This window comes from Aspergillus lentulus (assembly GCF_001445615.1).
Source record: "Aspergillus lentulus DNA, contig: Alt16, strain: IFM 54703, whole genome shotgun sequence".
NCBI lineage: Eukaryota > Fungi > Ascomycota > Eurotiomycetes > Eurotiales > Aspergillaceae > Aspergillus > Aspergillus lentulus.
Window position 1 is genome coordinate 4,396,238 of NW_028322113.1, and position 14,883 is coordinate 4,411,120.

General features: G+C 50.1%; 5 protein-coding genes across 5 annotated transcripts; 3 read left to right on the plus strand and 2 right to left on the minus strand.

Moving 5' to 3' along the window:
• Positions 1 to 228: 228 nt before the first annotated feature.
• ALT_8889 (putative ATP-dependent Clp protease) lies at positions 229 to 2,394 on the minus strand (the record flags this gene model as incomplete). The annotated part of the gene is made up of 3 exons (XM_089600490.1): positions 229 to 1,634; positions 1,688 to 2,056; positions 2,127 to 2,394. The coding sequence occupies 3 exons, from the start codon at positions 2,392 to 2,394 to the stop codon at positions 229 to 231; spliced, it is 2,043 nt and encodes a 680-aa protein (XP_089455383.1).
• Positions 2,395 to 2,981: 587 nt separating this feature from the next.
• On the minus strand, positions 2,982 to 3,574 carry ALT_8890 (FAM207/SLX9 family protein; the record flags this gene model as incomplete). The annotated part of the gene is made up of 2 exons (XM_033558669.2): positions 2,982 to 3,515; positions 3,572 to 3,574. 2 exons carry the CDS (start codon positions 3,572 to 3,574, stop codon positions 2,982 to 2,984), a joined length of 537 nt encoding a protein of 178 aa, XP_033414560.2.
• Positions 3,575 to 4,326: 752 nt separating this feature from the next.
• On the plus strand, positions 4,327 to 5,704 carry ALT_8891 (glycerol-3-phosphate dehydrogenase family protein; the record flags this gene model as incomplete). The annotated part of the gene is made up of 3 exons (XM_033558670.2): positions 4,327 to 4,388; positions 4,456 to 5,588; positions 5,649 to 5,704. The coding sequence occupies 3 exons, from the start codon at positions 4,327 to 4,329 to the stop codon at positions 5,702 to 5,704; spliced, it is 1,251 nt and encodes a 416-aa protein (XP_033414561.2).
• Positions 5,705 to 6,517: 813 nt separating this feature from the next.
• On the plus strand, positions 6,518 to 11,157 carry ALT_8892 (putative glycogen debranching enzyme Gdb1; the record flags this gene model as incomplete). The annotated part of the gene is made up of 2 exons (XM_033558671.2): positions 6,518 to 6,735; positions 6,792 to 11,157. 2 exons carry the CDS (start codon positions 6,518 to 6,520, stop codon positions 11,155 to 11,157), a joined length of 4,584 nt encoding a protein of 1,527 aa, XP_033414562.2.
• Positions 11,158 to 11,820: 663 nt separating this feature from the next.
• ALT_8893 (putative DUF221 domain protein) lies at positions 11,821 to 14,500 on the plus strand (the record flags this gene model as incomplete). Its single annotated transcript, XM_033558672.1, has 4 exons — positions 11,821 to 11,994; positions 12,051 to 12,215; positions 12,277 to 13,444; positions 13,500 to 14,500. 4 exons carry the CDS (start codon positions 11,821 to 11,823, stop codon positions 14,498 to 14,500), a joined length of 2,508 nt encoding a protein of 835 aa, XP_033414563.1.
• Between the last annotated feature and the right edge of the window lie 383 nt (positions 14,501 to 14,883).

Here is a 14,883-nt window from a genome sequence, read left to right on the forward strand (position 1 = left end):
GAAGAATGACCAGTAATCAGAAAGACAGTGAGAAGAGACAAGAGTCCTATCCTTCGCTGGATTCCAAATTCCCCAAACGCCGTATGACTTAAGCATATAAAACCCAATCGCTCGCTGCTTGAAGTTTGCCTGGTCAGATCCATGAGTATGTATAGGTATCACGTGCCGGCATCATATATATAATCAAAACTCGCTTAGATGACCATCAGGTCACACAGCATATCCCGCCTAAAATCCCGCTGCACGAGTCCGGTACTCTCGGAAATTGGCGATACTAGGTTGATTTTCAATCCCTTGACCCTTTGTTTTCTTCTCTTTCTCGCTCTTCTCCCTCCGCATTTTCTCCTCCCACTTGCTCTCCTCGGCTGCAATCAAGGAATGAAAGCGGCCGCCCTGGCCGCGGGAAAGGTATATCGGTTTCTCCTTACGATCTGCTACGGCCTCCGTAATGAGCACAAACTTGACGCTTGACCCGGGTGTCTCGAACATGGCATCGCTTAGAATATTTTCCATCTCAGTGCGGAGGGCGCGTGCCCCAGTTCCCATTGTGAATGCATTGGCAGCGACCTTGTGCAGGGCCGGGGTTGTGAAGCGGAGCTCGATGCCCGAGAGGGAGAAGAGGGTGGTGTATTGCGCCAGCAGTGAGTTGCGGGGTTCTGTTAGAATTCGGACAAGTAAGGGTTGAGACAGTGCTGAGAGTGCAGCGGTGACCGGGATACGGCCCACTAATTCTGGAATGAAGCCGTAGTTTTGCAAATCTGTTGGGTTGAGGAGGTCCAGGGCGTTGAAATAGGGTGGTTCGCCGTCTGGTGATGTGGGTGAAGCCGCTGTGAAGAATGGCAGGTGTTTCTTGTACAAGGCTTCTTCTTCGGACCCCGGTAGGATGGGAACAGGCTGGCTGGATGTAGTGGCGAGCGGATCTCCGGGTCGATGAGTTGGACTCGACTGTGAGCGGACAGGCTGGCCGAATCCCATCGACCCGTGCGATATCCGGTCCATGATGACCTTATGTAGTCCCACGAATGCGCCTGAGAATATAAACAGAATGTTATCTGTGCGCACGTTGTATATTTCCCCTTTCTGGGGGGTGTTGCCTGTGGGAGATTGCGAGAACGGAGGGTTTCCTAAAGGGTTGTTTGATAGATATGAGCTCGGGGTACCACTTGTTCGGTGAGCATTCCTCTCCTGCTTCGCTTGAACTTGGACTGTTGTGCCCTCGATTATTTTAAGCAGTGCCTGCTGCACTCCTTCCCCACTGACATCTTTCCCATGACTGACTTTGGCGGCCGCTATTTTGTCCACTTCATCCAGCACGATAATCCCCCGCTCGGCTTGCTCCACGTCGTAGTTCGCAGCCGCGAGAAGTCGGTGAACACATACCTCGGCGTCCTCTCCGATATAGCCTGCCTGCGTGAACGGCGTACAGTCAGATATGCTGAATGGAACAGAGAGGACTCTTGCAAGTGTTTTGGCCATCAGTGTCTTGCCCACGCCCGATGGTCCTAGTAAGAGGATGTTGGATTTCTCCAATTGAAGTGGAGATGAATCGCTAAGAAGTGCTTCATCGGGATTGGACGTCGTTGACTTGGGACTGGTGGGTAAATGAACGGTGCGTTGCTGTCCCGGAAACTCGTCTTTTCAATGTTTAGCGTAGTTTGAGAAGGATATCAAGGGATATAAGGCTTACCCTCTGCAGGATGATGCTCCAATGCTTCTCTCCGGGCTCGCCTTGCTATCAACTCCGCGTTCTCTTCCTCCCTTCGTTGAAGCTCTTGCACCCGCTGGTAATGGTTGAATACAGCGACACTGAGAATCTTCTTTGCTCGATCTTGCCCAACCACAAATTGATCTAGATATTGTTTCAATGTCTTGGGTGTTATGCGAGGAGCCCCAAACGCCGGAGTAGACCCCAGAGGGCCAGCCGTTGGTAACCCAGCTTCATAGATGCCAGACCAGGGCTGGTTTGTAAAATCCGATCTATTAAACTCGGAGGATGTGGGAAAGGATTGAGCAGAAGATGTAAAACCGCGATTTGCCCGACAAGTCTGGCAGATAGCTACATGCCGATAACGGAGCAGGGAACTGCGATGTGCTCTTGAGGCACATTTAAGGCCATGGGCGCGAACCGGTAGTCGCAGCATCACCAGGCACCAGATTATCGGGAAAGATCTCAGGAAGAATTCCAAGGTAGATAAGTGTATCGCAAGTTAAGTCTATGAGATCTGGCGAAGCTGCGAGGATGACGCTGATAAGATGATGGGGATTGATAGCTTTCCCCGCAGCACGTGAGCGATATATCGGCCGACGGTATCCGACGGGCCGTCGCGCTGTGAGCACTCTGCCCAAGAAGACGGCTCCATGCAAGTCTGAAATGGCAGTGAAATGGCAGCACATATGAGTCCAAGAAGGAAAAGGAAAGATTCCTACACGTGATTAGGTGGTTAAAGCGAAGGTGAAGCCACATATTTAAATCGTGTCAGAAGGAAAAGAACGCCAGTAGCCAGACGAATCATTTCTAATATTTTCAGAAGTATTCTCGACACTATCTCGTGCTGACATTCTGTCATTGTGTGTAATGACTATTATGTTCAAGGTTGGCTAGAAATGCAGCCGACGCACTGATTCAAGATCTAGCCAAATCCGAGGGGTCTGTCGAGTCTTGAGTCTCAAGGGTGAGGCTTCGGTGATTCGAGACTAAGAGACATCCCCCTCAGCTGCTCCTAATGTAGATATGAGCTTTATGAGCGCATCCTATGGAACCTGAGCGGCGCCCGCTTCGGCAAAGCAGCACTTCCACCGACTGGTGCGATGAAAAGGCGTCCTCGCACAGCTCGATCCCGGTCTTATAGGGCATGGACGATATGGCCGGAATAGGTCACAGTTTCGGGTGGAGGTCGATCGAGGTTTTCATCCGTACAGAACACGACAGGTGTGATTGGCCAAACAACCTTCCGTAGAATATCAACGTACTTAAAGTGCGCTCATGGCTTCGTCTTAAAAGCGGGCTGCTGCTCCATTGTCTGTGAGATAAAGTTTCGCAATGCCGCCCACCGATTCGAAGTGGAGCTGGGCTCATTTTGAGTCTCTGCGACGGGTTGCACATTCGTTTGAATGGTCGCCATCTGTGCCATGTTCTTCGCGAAACGATCCCGTTCCACTTTCTCTAGCTTCTGTCTGCGTTTCATCGCACCTGGCTTATGTTGCAAAGTTTTCTGCTTGATGATGTTCACTTGACTGCTGGGATCATTCATTTCCGTTTCTGTTTCAGGCAAGGCATCGGCAAGCGACTCGAGATTGGCAACGAGCTTCTTTGATGCGCGACGCCGCTTAGGGGTCTTCTGGGAGCTCTTCTCAATCTTTGATACGAAGCTGGCATGTTTGATTATACGCTTATCTCTTTTTGTTGTTCGAAAGTCCTCTTCGAAGTAAGCCGACTTGGTGGATGGAACGGCACCTTTCCCACCAGAGGGCTTGTTGGTGGTGTTAGCTGACTTCTTGTTCGGGCGGATCGGAGCCTTGAGATAGCATACAGGTTAGATTTACACACAAATTGGGGCAACAAGAGCCTTACCATGTTGAAAAGCAAGATAGATATGTATCCAAAAGTATCAAGCAAACTATGGCTATGATTATGGTAGCTGGAATTCTTTTCTCCCTGCTAATCCTGTTGTGGACTAGTGTAGATAAACCCCATGTTCTCGATAAGCCCCTCATTCACCGCCCACATGATTACAACAATGCGTGATTTTCCCCCCTTGAGTGAGACCTCAAGTGGACCCCAGTCTAGTAGTCCTGCTAAACCACCTCCGTCGTCCTTGGTGTGACCCTAACAGATAATCACTACTGGCTTAGCCAACCAACGAGACGTACGGCCGCATAGATAGTAGGTACTTTCCATGCCGACCGAAAAATTGAACACTATCAACTTGTGAAATTTCGATTTTCCTTAGCTCCCTAGCCGCCGGGTCGGAATCGGAACAGGAAGATCCACATTCACGGGTACCAAACCCGCCTTGTCTATTTCGCTCTTACATCAGAGGGCCACCGCAAGGTCTCTGAAAGATTTGCCATTCGCCTTGCAGAACTCCGTGGATGCTGTCTTCAGTGCGCCTTTTATCTCGACGGACCTGCGTTCCTGAATCTCGTGCCACTGCCATCCTGCCTCGGTACCCGGCTTCTCAGTTCCTAACCACTCGAATCATAAGAAAAATTTCGCCTCTGTCGATCAGTTCGAGGGCTTTTAAACCGCTAGCTCTCAGTCCTGTTCGGTTCATGTCTGGTAGCAGTATCAGATCTACCTTCAACAATACGATCGAAGCATCCAAGATGGGCTCTCTATCGCCGCACCCCCGGAAGCACAAGGTCACCGTAGTTGGCTCAGGGAACTGGTATGCTTATGATATACTGGGTGCGGTTGAATGCGAAATGGGAAGCTGACTCCATTTTCTTGAATAGGGGCACTGCTATCGCTAAGATTGTCGCCGAGAATACAGCCACCCACGACTCCATCTTCGAGAGAGATGTTCAAATGTGGGTATTCGAGGAGAAGGTTGAGATCCCCAAGAATTCCCGGCACTACGACCCATCTTCGCCCTTGTGCCAGGGACCCCAGAATTTGACCGAGATAATCAACAAGACACATGAAAATGTCAAGTATCTACCCGGAATTGCCCTTCCTGAGAACATCCACGCCAACCCCTCTGTGGTAGATGCTGTGAAAGACAGCACCATCCTGATCTTCAATCTTCCTCACCAATTTATTAACAAAACCTGCGAACAAATTAAGGGCAAAATTTTACCATATGCCCGTGGTATTTCCTGCATCAAGGGCGTCGACGTGACCGAGGAGGGCGTCAGTCTGTTTTCTGAAACTATTGGCAAGACCCTAGGCATCTACTGCGGCGCCCTTTCTGGTGCGAACATCGCCAATGAGGTTGCCCAGGAGAAGTGGTGCGAGTCGAGCATCGCTTATGACCCGCCACACCTGGATTCTAAGGCCCCGTCTCCGAATCGATCCCCCTCCGCATCCACTGTGGATGTAGTTCACTTTGAGCACAAGGATGTTTCTGGCCAGCTTTCGCAGGTTAAACTGCAGCCACTGCCGTCCGAATACCCTCCCGTTGACCACACCGTCCTGAAGACCCTCTTCCACCGCCCCTATTTCCACATTAGGGTAGTGAGTGACGTTGCAGGAGTCTCCCTGGGGGGTGCTCTGAAGAACGTTGTCGCTCTCGCTGCGGGATGGGTCGATGGCATGGGCTGGGGCGACAACGCCAAAGCTGCAATCATGCGAGTCGGCCTTCTTGAAATGGTCAAGTTCGGTGAAAAATTCTTTGGTGCCACTGTCGACACGAGGACTTTCACCGAGGAGAGCGCAGGGGTTGCCGATTTAATCACAAGCTGCAGCGGTGGGCGTAATTTCCGCTGCGCCAAACTTAGCATTGAGAGGAAGCAGCCCATCGACAAAGTCGAGGAGACGGAGCTCAATGGCCAGAAGCTTCAGGGTACTTTGACCGCTGTTGAGGTGAACAAGTTTCTGAAGAAGCAAGGTCTGGAGGACGAATTTCCTTTGTTCACTGCAGTTTATCGTAAGAGCCCCTTGTACTGTGCGCCGCTTTATTTGTTCGCAATTACTAACCCGGTGGTAGGCATTCTTGAGGGCTCCATGTCTGTTGAGTCTATTCCATCTTATATTGAGCGGTAAATACCTAGGACCTGATGTCATGCTTTTTCTTTTGTGCTCATGTTTCTCTTCCTTGTGACAGCAAACCGAGTTCAGTACCTAACGGAGCGGATGGGGTCAACGGAGGTGGCGCCAGTCAGGCTGTCATGGCCAGGTTATGATAGCCTACTTTGGGGGCATGGGAAATAGTAATATCGTTTCCTTGGGTGGCATTGTTTCATTTGGTAAATAATTTGTGTCGGTCTAATTCAGCGCATAGAACAGATGGAAGTTGAGCATAGAAAGCAATACAGTTCAATTTTAGTCACGTTCGATTCCGCGTCTCTACTTTGAAACTGGAAATCTCTATCGATTGCTTTATATTACTATTATCATGACATAGAACTGCATAAACCCCTGGTTCATTAACAGTCCCAAACAAGTATCTTAGGGGTGAGATCTGCGTCGAGGAGGTCCGTGGATCGAGTTGTTGTGTTCCAGACCCTGTGGCTTGAATGTTTTTCCCCGCTGCCAGGGAATGGCTAGATGCATGATGTCACACGGCCCCCGCGGGGCTTGGGTGACTTTTCAGATTTCAGGCACATCCGTGGAATCGTTGATAAGCTGCACCCATCCTTTCTCCTCCAATTGACTTTCCACTTGTATTTCTTTCGATTTGCTCGTTCCTACTATCTGTTTGCTGTGTTTCTCGGTGACTTCTCTCGAGTCATCAACACAAGTCGGTACGCCGGCGATCCCTCCACAGGCCGACATCGGGGGCCTCTCCACGGAGCGACTTTTCTGTTAGGCTATTCGGGACCAGGAAAAACGGTCTCGAAGTGACCGTCAGAAGCAATGGCCTCCCCACAGCAGGTTTATTTGCTCCCTTTGAAAGATGATGGCTCTCCAGATGTGCCTGGGGGATACATATATCTGCCACCGCCCAGTGACCCTGCATATATATTGCGTTTCGTGATTGAGGGCAGCAGTTCGATTTGCAGGGAGGGAACACTATGGGTGAACATTCCCGAGAGCGGCAAGCCATTCGATCGCTCGGTATTTCGGAGCTTCAGGTCAGAAGAAGTCCCGACCTGAAAAGAAGCCCGTCATATGCCTAATTGTGTCGCAGATTGGAGCCAGATTTCAACAAGAATATTCAGATCGATATTTCTGTTACCTGTCCTGGATCCTTTTTGTTCTACACCACATTCACACCCCTACCTCAATTCTCTGTCGACCCCGTGCCGACCCCTGAACCGGCGAGAACACCTGATTACTACGTCGATGTCGCACCGAGGTTGACCCTGCGTGGTAAAGATTTGCCTCTCAATGCACTCTCTATATTCTCCGTGTTGTCTAAGTTCATGGGCAAATATCCCACGGATTGGGACAGACACTTGAATGGTATCAGCCAGCGCAATTACAACATGGTGCACTTTACACCGTTGATGAAGCGCGGAGCTTCAAATTCTCCATATAGTATCTTTGACCAGTTGCAGTTCGACGACGGCGCATTCCCCAATGGTGAGGCAGATGTGGCGCAAATGATCTCGAAAATGGAGAAGGAATACGGGCTTTTGTCATTGACCGATGTTGTGTGGAATCACACTGCTCATAATAGCAAGTGGCTCGAGGAGCATCCAGAGGCTGGTTATAGCGTGGAGACTGCACCATGGCTTGAGGCAGCTTTAGAATTGGACACTGCTCTATTGAAGTTCGGCCAGGACCTTGAGAAACTAGGTTTGCCCACTGAATTCAAGACCGTGGATGACTTGTTGGCTGTCATGACCGCACTACGAGAGAAGGTAGTCAATGGCATCCGTCTCTGGGAGTACTATGTCGTTGATGTCAAAGCCAGCGCTGGGCATATCCTAGAAAACTGGAAAGCTACTGGGTTGAAAGACTCCGCGTCCGAGAAATATGCGGAAGTGGATATCGGCGGATTCAAAGATTGGCCTTTGAAGCAGCAGGCAGATTTCATACGCCAACATGCCATTCCAACGATCAAGCAGGTTTTGGGACGGTTCAGCAGAGCGGTTGACCCTGAATTCGGGTCTCTGATCCTGACTACTATGTTCGGGAAGTATGACTCTTCAAACTCCGATATTGCCTCGATTGAGAAGGCGCTGGCAACTATACTGGATGAGGTCAATCTGCCATTCTACGAGGAGTGCAATGCAGACGTCTCTGAAATTATGAACCAGCTATTTAACCGAATCAAGTACATCAGGATTGACGATCATGGTCCGAAACTTGGGCCTGTCACGGACGAAAATCCTTTGATTGAAACTTACTTCACCAGGCTACCTCTTAATGATATCACAAAGAAGCATAGCCCCAAAGCACTAGCCCTTGTGAACAACGGCTGGATCTGGAATGCAGATGCTATGCGGGATAATGCTGGTCCTGATTCAAAAGCCTATTTGCGTCGTGAAGTCATTGTTTGGGGCGATTGTGTCAAGCTCAGATATGGCTCATCTCCCGAGGACAATCCTTTCCTTTGGGACTATATGACCAAGTACACCCGCCTTATGGCTAAATACTTCTCCGGCTTCCGGATCGATAACTGCCACTCAACGCCCCTGGCAGTTGCAGAATATCTGTTGGATGAGGCACGTAAAGTCCGACCAAATCTTACAGTCTTTGCCGAGCTCTTTACGGGGTCCGAAGAAGCGGACTACATCTTTGTTAAGCGACTTGGTATAAATGCTCTGATTCGCGAGGCTATGCAAGCCTGGAGTACCGGCGAGCTAAGTCGGTTGGTCCATCGTCATGGCGGCCGTCCCATAGGCAGTTTCGATGTTGAGCTGCCGTCAGCGGGAAGCAGTCATGCGATTGCCTCCGCCGGGGTCAACCAGAACCAAGAAAAGATCTCTCATATCCGTCCCTGTCCTGTTCAAGCACTTTTCATGGATTGTACACATGATAACGAAACACCAGCACAGAAACGTGACGCAAGAGACACATTACCCAATGCTGCTCTAGTTTCAATGTGCGCCTCTGCCGTCGGGAGCGTCATGGGCTATGACGAGATATATCCCAAACTTGTGGACCTAGTTCACGAAAAGCGGCTATACTTTTCGGAGTTCTCGGAATCGGCCGAGGTTCATCATGACTGTGAAAGCGGCGGAATTGGGGGTGTCAAGAAGCTGTTGAACGAACTTCACACGATGATGGGAGTGGAGGGATATGATGAAACACATATCCACCATGACGGAGAATACATCACCGTTCACAGAGTGCACCCCAAAACACGCAAAGGGATTTTCCTGATCGCTCACACTGCTTTCCCGGGGCATAGTACTAATGCGGTTCTTGCGCCCACTCATCTTGTTGGAACGCAGGCCAAGCACATCGGAACGTGGAGCTTGGAAGTAGACTCGAGCGATAGCATGAGAACAGAAATCCTAGCGGACAAGGATCACCTGCGGGGACTGCCTAGCCGGATTCGAAAATTCGAAGGCACAAAGGCCGAACAGCAAGGCGATGATACCATTATTTCAGTCCTCGATACGTTCGCTCCGGGATCTATTGCACTCTTTGAGACGTCCATCGCCAAGGCCGAACATGCAGCAGGGTTGGAAAACCACATCACTGAGGGAGCAGATGAAGCTTTTGCAGAGCTTAGTCTGATCGATCTCAATTTCGTCCTTTACCGCTGTGAGGCGGAAGAAAGGGATTTGAGCGGAGGCCAGGACGGAGTCTACAACGTCCCCAACCACGGGCCGTTGGTCTATGCTGGTCTTCAGGGATGGTGGAGCATCTTGGAAGATATCATCAAGTACAACGCACTAGGCCATCCACTTTGTGATCATCTCCGTCAAGGCCAGTGGGCTCTCGATTTCATCGTCGGGCGCATGGAAAAAGCGGCAAAGAGGGAAGGATACACTGCACTGGAGAAGCCTGCTAAATGGTTGCAAGAGAAGTTTCAGGCGGTCCGCGATTTACCAAGCTTTCTGTTGCCGAGATACTTCGGTATCATTATCCAGGTGGCGTATAATGCTGCTTGGAAGCGTGGCATTCAGCTGCTGGGACCCGAGGTACGACAGGGACAGGAATTCATCCATCAACTGGGCATGGTCAGTGTGCAGGTAACTGGCATTGTGAAATCTGCATCTCTTTGGCCTACAAAGACCGTTCCCAGTCTTGCAGCTGGTCTTCCCCACTTTGCAGTGGATTGGGCGAGATGCTGGGGCCGTGACATCTTCATATCCCTTCGTGGCCTCTTTCTTTGTACTGGCCGTTTTGATGACGCCAAGGAGCATATCCTAGCATTTGCTAGTGTGCTCAAACATGGCATGATCCCCAACCTCCTAAGTACTGGCAAGCTGCCCCGGTACAATTCTCGAGACTCCGTGTGGTTCTTCCTCCAGGCCATTCAGGACTACACAAAGATGGCACCCAACGGCATCGAAATCCTGAACGAGAAGGTCGCCAGGCGCTTTTTGCCTTATGACGATACCTGGTTTGCGCACGACGACCCCAGGGCATATTCGACGCATTCGACTATCTTGGAGGTTATTCAAGAAGTCTTCCAGCGACACGCGCATGGATTGTCATTCCGAGAGCATAACGCCGGGCCTGATCTCGATATGCAAATGAAGCCGGAAGGATTCCAGATCGATGTCAAAGTCGACTGGGAGACGGGAATAATTTTCGGTGGTAGTCAACACAACTGCGGTACGTGGCAAGACAAGATGGGAGAAAGCGGAAAGGCGGGAAACAAGGGCGTGCCTGGTACACCTCGCGATGGCGCCGCAATCGAGATCACGGGGCTGCTTTATAGCGCTTTGACTTGGGTTGCCAGCTTGCATGAGCGCGGGCTCTACCCACACGACAAGGTTGACATTGCGGAAGGGAGGTCGATCACTTTCAAGGAATGGGCGGCGAAGATCAAGCGGAACTTCGAACGCTGCTATTATGTCCCAGAAAGCCCCGAGGAAGATGGTCAGTATGACGTTGACCCCAGCATTGTCAATCGCCGGGGTATCTATAAGGACCTTTACAAATCCGGCAAGCCGTATGAAGACTATCAGCTCCGCGCCAATTTCCCCATTGCCATGACCGTGTCCCCAGACCTATTCACACCGTCAAAAGCATTGGGCGCTCTGGCTCTAGCAGACTCGGTCATTGTCGGCCCCATTGGTGTCGCTACTCTGGATCCATCCGACCTCAACTACAATCCCAATTACAACAACTCAGAAGACTCTGACAATTTTGCGACCGCCAAGGGTAGGAACTACCACCAGGGACCCGAATGGGTCTGGCAGCGGGGTTTCTTCCTTCGTGCTTTCCTGCACTTTGACCTTGAGCGCCGGAAGACAGCAGAGGAACGGACCGAGGCGTATCAACAAGTGACTCGCCGCCTAGAGGGTTGCAAGCGCGCGCTAAGAGAGAGTCCATGGAAGGGCCTCACAGAGCTTACAAACAAGAATGGAGCTTACTGTGCAGACTCTGTAAGACGATTACCCTATCTTCTGCATTTTTATACATGAAAGCTAATACAATTCTGCTATAGTCTCCCACTCAGTCATGGTCGGCAGGATGCTTACTTGACCTATATTATGACGCCTCCAGACATTCTTGAGACATTTCGTGAAGGAAGCTTTCAACTTCGATGATTGTTGAAGAGAATTGGATATAACGTTTGCATATTAGAAGTAGACCAAACCTATGATATCCGTATACTCCGCTACTCCATTTATAAAGTAGTCTCAAATCTACGCGACTTATCTCATTGGACTAAAGTTAGGCCTTATTTATGTGCATACGGAGTTAGTACTTGCTAAGTTACAAAGACCATCTGCTGACTAAGTAGTCTACACAACTCATCATCCCCACTAGTACAACTTTGGCGATGGCTTTGTTTGAGCTTAGAGAAAGAAGCCCAACACGGTCCAAACTCTCAAAGAATCCTCGACCCGGCAGCTAAGACACGGGCGACTATTCCTCAGCATTTCTTGACCTTCATTGATTCTCTGCAGAGCGATTGCATCCCTAGCGAAACCGCAACATCGTGCTCTATACGAAACTCCACCCCTGACGTCAGCCTTTTTGCCCGAACCACTTCCGCTGGGACACAACCGCGTGCCGTATGTATACGTGAACGCCACGATCGACACATAAATTCAGCACACGCTTGGTGCATTTTGAGAGCCATGTCTCTCACAGAGTCCGCTGTGACGGCTCTGGGAACGGTCGCGGCAGCAGCAGCTGTTGACACCGGGGACCATGGGCGGAAATGGACAGATCAGACGAAGAACCAGCGGGATACATACACTCAGCTTGTGATAAGTCTGGTGCTAGGGCTCAGCGCGTTCATGTCATTTTGTGTATGTTGAATTCTTCTTTACGTCCAAATTACTTACTAACAGAGCATTGCGAACAGATCTTACGGCCGAAGTGGAGGGAGCTGTATGCTGCACGGAGACGACAGCGGTGCGCTGCTTCTTACTTACCCGAACTCCCTGACACCTTCTTTGGCTGGATGCCGGTTCTGTTTCGGATAACGGACGAACAAGTACTCAATTCTGCGGGACTGGATGCGTTCGTCGTAAGTGCGCTACTGGTTTTGAGTACATGTGTTTATGGCTAACGGAGGACCGCCGAGATAGTTCCTCTCGTTCTTCAAATTCGCAATCCGGTTCCTTAGTGTTGTCTTCGTGTTCGCTGTCCTTATTATCGGCCCAGTGCATTTCAAGTATACCGGCAAATATGGCATGCCCGATTGGGATCACGACGATGTCGATGACGGGAAGGACGGAAAAAAGAAGTTGATATCGGACCCGAACTATTTGTGGATGTATGTGGTCTTCACGTATGTCTTCAGCGGTCTGGCGATATACATGCTCCTGCGGGAGACGACCAAGATCATCAGCATCCGACAAAACTATCTTGGCAGTCAGACCAGTACAACGGATCGCACTATCCGTCTTTCAGGCATACCCAAGGAACTGGCAGCTGAAGAGAAGATCAAGGAATTCATGGAAGGGTTGCGAGTTGGGAACGTGGAGAGTGTCACTTTGTGCCGTGACTGGCGCGAGCTTGATCAATTGATCGATGAACGCTTAAAGATCTTGCGAAATTTAGAATGGGCCTGGACTAAACATTTGGGGTACAAACGGCCGAAACACTCCGAGAACTCGATTTCTTTGACGCGTCAGCAACCTCGAGGTTCCAGTCTGTTGTCAGATGGAGATAGCGAGCACACGCAGCTTCTTTCGGAAAGTGGGAGGGCCCATATCTCTGAACATGTCCAGAAGCGGCCAACAATCCGACTTCGGTACGGGCCACTGAAGTTGAGGTACAGGAACGTCGACGCGATTGATTACTACGAGGAGAAACTTCGAAGGATAGACGAGAAGATCCAGGCTGCTCGTGAAAAGGAATACCCGCCCACGGAAATGGCCTTCGTGACCATGGAATCTATCGCTTCATCTCAGATGGTCGTTCAAGCGATTCTCGATCCGCATCCCATGCAATTGTTCGCAAGACTGGCACCAGCCCCAGCGGACGTTGTGTGGAAGAACACCTATGTTTCTCGCTCCAGACGGATGATGCAGTCGTGGTTCGTTACAGGGGTCATTAGTTTTCTAACTGTTTTCTGGTCGGTGCTTTTGATTCCCGTCGCTTATCTGCTGGAACTCGAGACATTGGATAAGGTTTTTCCTCAGCTTGCTGAGGTCCTGGCTCGAAACCCTATTTTGAGTTCGCTGGTGCAGACAGGTCTTCCAACCTTGGTCCTCTCGCTGTTGACGGTTGCTGTCCCTTACCTATACAATTGTATGTTTACTCTTTCCTTGGCCGCTGAGTACCTGATTAACTGACCATTTTACAGGGCTCTCGAACCAGCAGGGTATGATGTCGCGGGGCGATATCGAGCTCTCTGTCATATCGAAGAACTTCTTCTTCTCATTCTTCAACCTCTTCCTAATTTTCACTGTTTTCGGTACGGCGACAACATTCTACCAGTTTTGGGAAACGCTTCGAGACGCTTTCAAAGATGCAACCGCCATCGCATTTGCTTTGGCCAGGTCTCTTGAGTCTTTCGCACCTTTTTACATCAACTTAATCATTCTACAAGGTCTGGGACTTTTTCCTTTCCGGCTCCTAGAGTTTGGAAGTGTTGCATTATATCCCTTCTTCTTCCTCAGTGCCAAAACACCGCGCGATTATGCTGAGCTGCAAACGCCCCCAACGTTCAGCTATGGGTACTCCATTCCGCAGACAATCCTCATTTTGATTATTTGCGTGGTGTATAGTGTTTTCCCGAGCTCGTGGCTGATCTGCCTTTTCGGGCTGGTCTACTTTACTATTGGCAAATTCATTTACAAATACCAGCTGCTGTACGCTATGGATCACCAGCAACACTCTACCGGACGAGCTTGGCCGATGATCTGCAGTCGAGTGTTTTTGGGCTTGATCGTCTTCCAGCTGGCCGTGATCGGCGTACTCGCTCTGCGCAGAGCGATAACTCGGTCGTTGCTGCTCGTACCCCTTCTTGGGGCGACGCTCTGGTTCAGCTACTTTTTTGCGCAGCACTACGAGCCCCTGATGAAGTTCATTGCATTGAAGAGCATCGACCGTAATCGTCCCGGGGGCGGAGAAATCTCGCCTTCCCCGTCGTCAACCTTCTCGCCTCCTTCTGGACTTGAACGTGACGCTCTTCCTATACAGATCGGCGGACAACAGCTCGGCCTGAGATTGAAGAAGTATGTCAATCCGAGTCTCATTTTACCTCTAGATGATGCGTGGCTCCCAGGACATCCCGCAGCTCGTGAATATCAGGGGGCTTTTGACGTGCATGAGACACGGAACGGCAATGGCTCCGCGGTCTAACCCAGTCAACAAAGTCTAGCCTTCGAGCTCGACTAGAACTTTCATCGAATCATCTAAGCAGCCAAACTGCCCAGCTTCGTTTCTTTTCTTGCACTTATAGATGCCATACCATACCATATGTAATGCTCGCCTTATTAACCCAGCACATTCCTGGTTTTGTTGCAACCTTCATGAATTCATGATGAATGACCGCGATACCTTTCTGTGAGATTATGGACTCTCTAATGATTTCTGGTGGCTCTTTGGATTTCACTCTTTATGCAAGACCCATGCTTCAATATTGCGTTTCCTGGTTTTCAATCCAGCTGTTCGGACTGCAGCGATTCACTCTTTATGCACATTATCTAGACAACTGTACTGTACTAGTCATTGTTCGTTCATGT